This window comes from Nicotiana attenuata, chromosome 5 (genome assembly GCF_001879085.1).
Source record: "Nicotiana attenuata strain UT chromosome 5, NIATTr2, whole genome shotgun sequence".
NCBI classification, from domain to species: domain Eukaryota; kingdom Viridiplantae; phylum Streptophyta; class Magnoliopsida; order Solanales; family Solanaceae; genus Nicotiana; species Nicotiana attenuata.
Window position 1 is genome coordinate 16,316,897 of NC_031993.1, and position 7,541 is coordinate 16,324,437.

General features: G+C 38.2%; 1 protein-coding gene across 1 annotated transcript; it reads left to right on the forward strand.

Annotated features, from left to right (window-relative positions):
- Nucleotides 669–2,813, forward strand: LOC109225401 (pentatricopeptide repeat-containing protein At2g13420, mitochondrial-like). The gene has a single exon (XM_019390049.1). The coding sequence runs from the start codon at nt 764–766 to the stop codon at nt 2,354–2,356; it is 1,593 nt and encodes a 530-aa protein (XP_019245594.1). The 5' UTR covers nt 669–763; the 3' UTR covers nt 2,357–2,813.

The following is a 7,541-nucleotide window of genomic DNA, read 5'->3' on the forward strand; positions in this document are numbered from 1 at the left end:
ACACGATCCCGGCTTGATTCCTTGGTCTTTTACTCAGACTTCAAAGCTCCAAATCACTTCAATTCATTCTATAATATCTACATAGCTCGGAATCACTCTTACAAGGCGTAAAATACACAATTAGTGCAAAACACTAGCGATTAAAGCTCAAACTCAATTAAAGTGCAGTACATTAGAGTGTAATCTTCAGTTACAAGTGTCACTTTCTTATTTGTCCAACTGTCACTAACTAATTTTACCGCACACAATTATCGGGGTTGGATCTGATTAGTGGACTACCCAATACTAATACTAGGGAAGGAAAAAAAGAAGAATCTTTACGCAAATAGCCGATCATATTCATTATTTACTTTTTTCTAGCCATATACATAGATTATATATAGGTTATACATTGATCATACAAAATTATACACATATAATATATAAATTATGTATATATATTATACTTTCACCGGCTATTTTTAATTTAAGTGAATGGGTATGCGGCCTCAAACTGGATAGAGCAGGATTGGTGGAACCTGTGGTCGTCTCAAAATAGAAAGAGGTGCAGACGTCTCAACATGAGATGTTCCAAAAGGAACTTAAGAGAAAAGAATAGGACTGGCTATTTGAGTTAATTCTGCAAAAAGAAAAGAAAAGAAAAAAGAGAGGTGTATATGGGGAGCATAAATTAGAACCATGTATTTTAACTGGCCGTTTTAACCGTGAAGAGGACTCTGTGCGAGTGGTCCATTTCAAGGTTTATGCTATCTTCCTGTTCGAAATGCTCGTTCGATTGGGTTCCCGTTGTCTCTTCTTCCCCAAAACCAAAACCCTCGTCACTTCTCTCCATTTCCTCCGCTTCTTGTGTTCTTCAGAACTCCAGCACCTCCAGCCAGTCGATCCAAGGCCCTCACTGCCGCAATTGGAACCCTCAAACGACGCCGACTTGATTTCCCAAGTGCTCCTCCAACACCACAACCCATTTCACGCCATGGAATCCTCTCTTCAGCTCCACGGCATTTCTCTCACCCCTTTCCTTGTCCATCAAACCCTCCTCCGCCTAAAACACTCTTCCAAAATTGCCCTCTCCTTCTTCCAGTATTCCCAGTTCCATCCCAGTTACTCCCTCGACTCCACCACTTTTAATCTCCTCATCGACATTCTATGCAAAGTCCACCAGTTCGATGTTGCGTGGCAGCTTATTATCCAAATGGACCAGAAGTGCATTAAACCCAACTTTACTACTTTCTATTTGTTGATCCGTAGGCTTATTTCTGCTGGTTTGACCCGTCAAGCCATTCGGGCATTCAGTGAAATGCATATATTTATGGATGAAGAAAGTGAAGAGCAAGTGTGGAAGTCGTATTTTTGTTATCTTCTTGATACCCTTTGTAAATATGGATATGTTAAAGTGGCTACTGAAGTGTTCAATAAGGAGAAGTGGAGATTGGAGCTCAATTGTAAGATTTATACCATTCTAATATATGGTTGGTGTAAGGTGAAGAATATAGACATGGCTAGGAGGTTTCTAGGGGAGATGTTGGAGAAGGGAATTGATCCGAACGTGGTGAGTTACAATGTGTTGTTGAATGGGATTTGCAGGAGAGCAAGTTTGCATCCTGAGGGAAGGTTTGAGAAGGTAATTAGGGAAGCAGAGAAGCTGTTTGATGATATGACTGAACGAGGTGTGGAACCGGATGTGACCAGCTATTCTGTACTCCTTCATGTCTATAGCCGGGCTCATAAGCCGGAGTTATTGCTTGATAAATTAAGGATTATGAGACGCAAAGGGATATGCCCCAATATTGTGACATATAGCTCAGTCATCAAGTGCCTCTGCTCTTGTGGTAGGATTGAAGATGCTGAGCTTTTACTCGAGCTAATGGTTTCTAATGGGGTGACTCCCACATCCGCAACTTACAATTGCTTCTTTAAAGAGTACAAAGGGAGAAAGGATGTCGATGGTGCATTGAGGTTATACGAGAAAATGAGGCAGGGTTCCCTCTGTCCACCTAACGTGAGTACGTATAATATATTGTTGGGGATGTTATTGAAATTGGGTCGAATAGGGTTGGCCAGAGATATTTGGGAAGATATGAAGGCTTCTGGAGCAGGGCCTGATTTGGACTCATACACATTGTTGGTTCATGGATTTTGCGAGAAACAAAAATGGAAAACGGCCTGCGAATTCTTTATGGAAATGATAGAAAAAGGATATCTGCCACATAAGGTAACCTTTGAGACACTTTATAGAGGCTTAATACAATCCAATATGTTGAGAACGTGGAGAAGGTTAAAGAAAAGGCTTGATGAGGAATCAATAACTTTTGGTTCAGAGTTTGAAAATTATCACCTAAAGCCTTATAGAAGGTGATCTGGTGAAGTCTTGAAAGGGGTACAAGGCCGACTAATCTGATGTTGGTATGTCCTGATTCACGAGGAGCTACTTAAGGATTATTACCTGCCCCCTCTGACCAGCACAAATCATCTAGCTTTTTTGTCTTTGCTGGAATTTGAACTTTGGTTTCCGTGGTTTTCAACCGCTAGGCCACACCGTAGGGTGCTATTTCCGACGCATTTTAAACTTATGTTGTATTTGGCATGAGTTTGTTAATTTAATGTCCCCGGAAGTGGTTACTCCATCTGGATTGACTGTTTGATGGTTGTTAAGCTGAAGGTGTAAAAGCTGCAACAATGGATCACACGCAACCACGGATTATCCTTGTAATTGATGATGTAGGAGACCTCAAGAGCACAGAAGTAGCAAACATTCTGTCATTCTTAGGATTTTGTCACAAACCTGAACAGGTCAATAAAATCTTTTCCATGAAGAATGAATATAAAAAAACTGTTGGACCGTCCAAAGAAGTTGGTAATTTGCTGCTTTGATAAAGAGATAGATTGTAATTGCTGACTTGAAAACTCAGTAGGCCATGACTTAATCTTACTATATTATCCCTAATATTTTCTATGATTGTTGAGATATTTTTTGCATAGACATAAATGTTTATTTATAAAATCAACACCTAATAGATACACTAGTTTTATTAGCAGCAGCCTACGGAAATCAAGTTAAATACTTTTTCTTTTATTTATCATATTAACTTGAAAGATCTTTATATAATTGTAAAATATATAGAGTAGTTTGACATGGTTGGATTGCTGCAAACGGTACCAGATCCGACGACTTGTAAAATTATACGAATAGACAGACGGTAATGCTAATCCTATAAAATTAAGGGCTATTACTCTATCAAAATCCTAACATTCTCCTCGCATTTTTATCTTAGACCGTCTATCCAATTCTCTTAATTTTGGATATCACTTAGGCTAATCATTGGTAGACACAGTTTACTGTTACTAGATAATTTTATTAAATAACTTGAGGGGAAAAAATTGAAAATTACTGTTGTAATTGATTGATAGGATCTAGTGTTGCACCAAGGTGTTGGAGAAAAAGCTAAGGATTAGCAAAAGCAAGTAAGGTGAATAAATATAATAACAATACCAAGCAAAGGAAAATATCATGTGCACGTTAAGCAATATATTGGCACTAAACAAAATGTCCACAATTATCTAACAAAGTACAGGGCTGAATGTATGGTGGTAACATCCACTTGTTCAGCAATCACTTGGAACCAATAGAATATTCAAACATATTACACAGCAATCACTTGGCAGTTAAAATTTATTTATATAAACATTTAAAGAAACATCAAAAACTTATTCAGAAGATCACAACTAGTAATACCTTTTTAATTCGAAAAATGTTTAACACAATCAAGTCATTTATTAGGTAAGCTTTTGATGGCAATAACTTACACGCATCGGATTTTACACCTAATGTAATAAGGTCTAGGAGTCTTTGTTAAATAAACAAATAAAAATTTAAAAAGGAAGTAAGTAACAACATAAAAAAGAATAAGGGCATGAAGGTCCTTAGCGAAATGTTGTTCGTTTTTTTTGCATCGATTTGACTAGTTGTTTTGAGCATCAACATTTCTTTCGGTATTTTGAGATTTTGAGTAGCTTCATATGATGTATTATGACTTGCGTGTATGGTCGATTTTGGTTTTCGAGTGGTCCGTGATTGATTTGGAAAAACGATTCTCATTTTAGAAACATTAAGTTGAAAGAGTTGACCAAGTTGGACTTTTGTATAATTTACCTTGGATTAAAGTTTTGATGGTTCCGTTAGTTTCGGATGGTAATTTTTGACTTGACCATATGTCCGGATTTGTATTTGGATGTTCCTAGAAGGTTTTGGCTCTAATTGGTGAAAGTCGGTAATTTGAAGGTTTGGAAAGTTCATAGGTTAGACCAGAGCTGACTTCGATGTTGTCGGGTTTAGATTGTTATTTTTGGAGTTTGGATAGATTCGTTATGTCATTTGGAACTTGTGTGTGAAAAATTTGAAGCGATTCCGAGTTGTTTATACGTGTTCGAATTATGTTTGGAATTTGAAAATTTGAAATAGTTCATTAAGCTTTATTTGAGGTGCAATTCGTGGTTTGATGTTGTTATATGTGATTTGAGGCCTCGAGTAGGTATGTATTATATTTTGGGGCTTGTTAGTATGTTCGGACGGGGTCCCGAGGGGCTGGGGTAAGTTTCCGGGTGGTCTCAGACTATTTTCTCTCATGGTTTCATTGCTAGTTTTTCTCTGATCTTCTAGTTATGTTTTCCTTCTACGTGGTCGCAAGAGGAAGAACCGAGCATAATGAGTAAGTTGGAGTTGAGTGTTGTTCCTCTTCGTGTTCGCGATTGGAGGATCGCATTCGCGGAGATTAAGTGGTTTGACAATCGCGTTCGCAGAGATAGTTCGCAGTCGCGGTTTATCGTGGGGGATGGGGGATGTTTTCTTTGCGTTCTCATTGGAAGGGACGCGTTCGTAGAGGTCTGGTATTTGGGGTCACCACATTCGCGAGATTAGGGATGCGAACGTGTAGGGTATTTCTAGCAGTGTTCATTTTGTTCATCGTGATTGCGAAGTGGGTCTCGCGATCGCGAGTATAAGTTTATATTTTTGAAATTTGAGTTTATTTTATCATATTTTGAGATTGGGAGCTCGGATTTGGGCATGTTTTGAGAAAATTTATACTACTTGGATTGGGGTATGTGTTCTTGACTCGGTTTTGATTATTATTCATGATTCCACCTTTGATTTTGGCATTTGATTGATAAATCGAAAAGAGAAATTGGCAATTTTTCTCAAAACTTTTCTAAGGTGAATAAATGGGTTTTGAATATTGTTTCAGAGTCGGATTTGGATGAAACTAGTATGGTTGGACCCATATTTGAATGAGGTTTTCAGAATTTATGAGTTTTATCGGGTTTCGAGGTGGGGGTCCGTGCTGACTTTTTTTTGTTGACTTTGAGTATTTGATTAAAGAATTGACCTTTATCGTTTGAGTTTGGTTCCAATGGTATTATTTGATATTTTAGAGAGCTTTTGGCTGGATTCGAGCTGTTTGGAGGTCGATTCGTGCGAGATGGTGTTATTTGTGATAGCTACGTGCTATAGGTGGCGCTCATGTGAATAGTTGAGCCCATGTGTGTGCACCAAGGTGTTATTAATGCTTGGGGTAATGCTTAGGTTACGATATGCCTGGAATTGATTTCTAAGCTTCATACTGTAATAGTTCTTATATTTGTGAGCTATTTGAACCATGTTTGAGTTTTATTGAGGTTAATCTCCTGATTGAACTCAATAATTGCTATTTTTGTGACGTAATTGCCTGATTAAGCTATGATAGCACACTTTGTACATGCATACACTTTAGCATCTAACTTATACCAGTCCGAGAGCATGAAATTTGATAGTCGTTGATCATGTACATGTAAACTTGTATATCCGCTTTCTGTGTAATATGGATTGGACTGGTAGCACGTAACTCCGCTGTGCTAATTGTGACTGTCAGCATGTGACCACATGTACAGATTGTGATTGTTAGCACATGACCACGTCGTGCAGATTGTGACTGTTAGCACGTGACCATGCCCTGCAAATTGTGACTGTTAGCACGTGACCACGCCGTATTGTGATTGTTTACATGTGACCATACCGTGCAGATTGTGATTGTTAGCACGTGACCACGCTTGCAGATTGTGATTGTTAGCACATGACCACGTTGTGTGGATTGTGATTGTTAGCACGTGACAACGCTGTGCATTTTTGAGATATTGATATTATTGGCATGTGAGTTATCCGTGCAACACGTGAGTTATTCGTGCAGCGTGTCTCCATAGCTAATTTTCCATTTTTGATAGAAGGTGATGTCTTTGGTACTACTATTATTTTACACGATCCTGGAACTTTCATTGGATATGGATCTACCCCCTAAGGTCACCCTCTCATGTTTCTCTCTTGATGGTGTACACGCATATTGTAAGAAACCGACGGTTTTCTGATTAATGTAGGCTTTGGAAAAAGCTGATCAATTGTTTGGGTCGATTATTGTATTTCTGAGGGAAATTGGCTAGTCTTTGTTTTTGTTATCGCATTTCTTCTCAACTTGCAATTAACTTGGGTGTATACATGATTTTTGCTGCATCTCATCTCTATTTGCTACTCCAGAATGTATACATGCATTTATGCATATCTTCTTTATATGCCACCTTACTTGATGAGATGAGACACGGTACATATCTTCTCTATATGTGTATCTATGCGACTTGACTTGTTTAATCATGCATATCTTTTCTAAATGTTGGATTGTTTACATAAAAATAACATGTTACATTATCTTTGGGCACCGATGAGGCTTTATCTATGATTTATGGCCCGATAACATTTTTGTTGTGTACTTGTGAGATATATGAATTAAATAGTTTATTAGTGAGTATCATTTATAATTCATTCCACTATTACCTCGTCAAGGTTAGTTATGATACTTGCTGAGTACATATGATCGATTGTACTCATTCTACACTTCTGCACCTTGCGTGCAGATCATGGAGCTGAGATGTTGTGGATGACGAGAGCTGGCATTGAAGATGTACCTGATTTTCCGAATATAGCTACCACTTATTCTTGGTAGTTTTGGATTCATACTCTGTTTATGTATATTGCGTACATATGTTGAATTTATTTCATACCAGCTTTGTAAATCTAAATCTTAGTGGCTCGTGACTTGTACTACTAATCATTGGGTTATTGCATGGAAATTCAGTTATTTTACTTATTGATTTCTTATTATTTTATTAGAGTTGTGTTGACTGTTGTTTGGCTTATCTAGCCGGTTCGGTTAGGTTCCATCACGACTAGGTGGATTTTGGATCGTGACAAGTTGGTATGCGAGCTCTAGGTTCATAGGTTCTACCGGTCATGAGCAAGTGTCAAGTAGACTCCTGCGGATCGATATGTTACGTCCATACCTATCTTCGAGAGGCTACAAGTTATCTAGGAAACTTCACATATTTCTTTCTTATCGTGCGGCTTTGATTCGACATGAAGCGTATACTTTGATTTCCTTCCATCCACTCATATGTTGTGTTGAGCACTCGGTATCGGCCATGTATCGATGACTTGTGATGTCATGGATGAGATGCGAGATGTG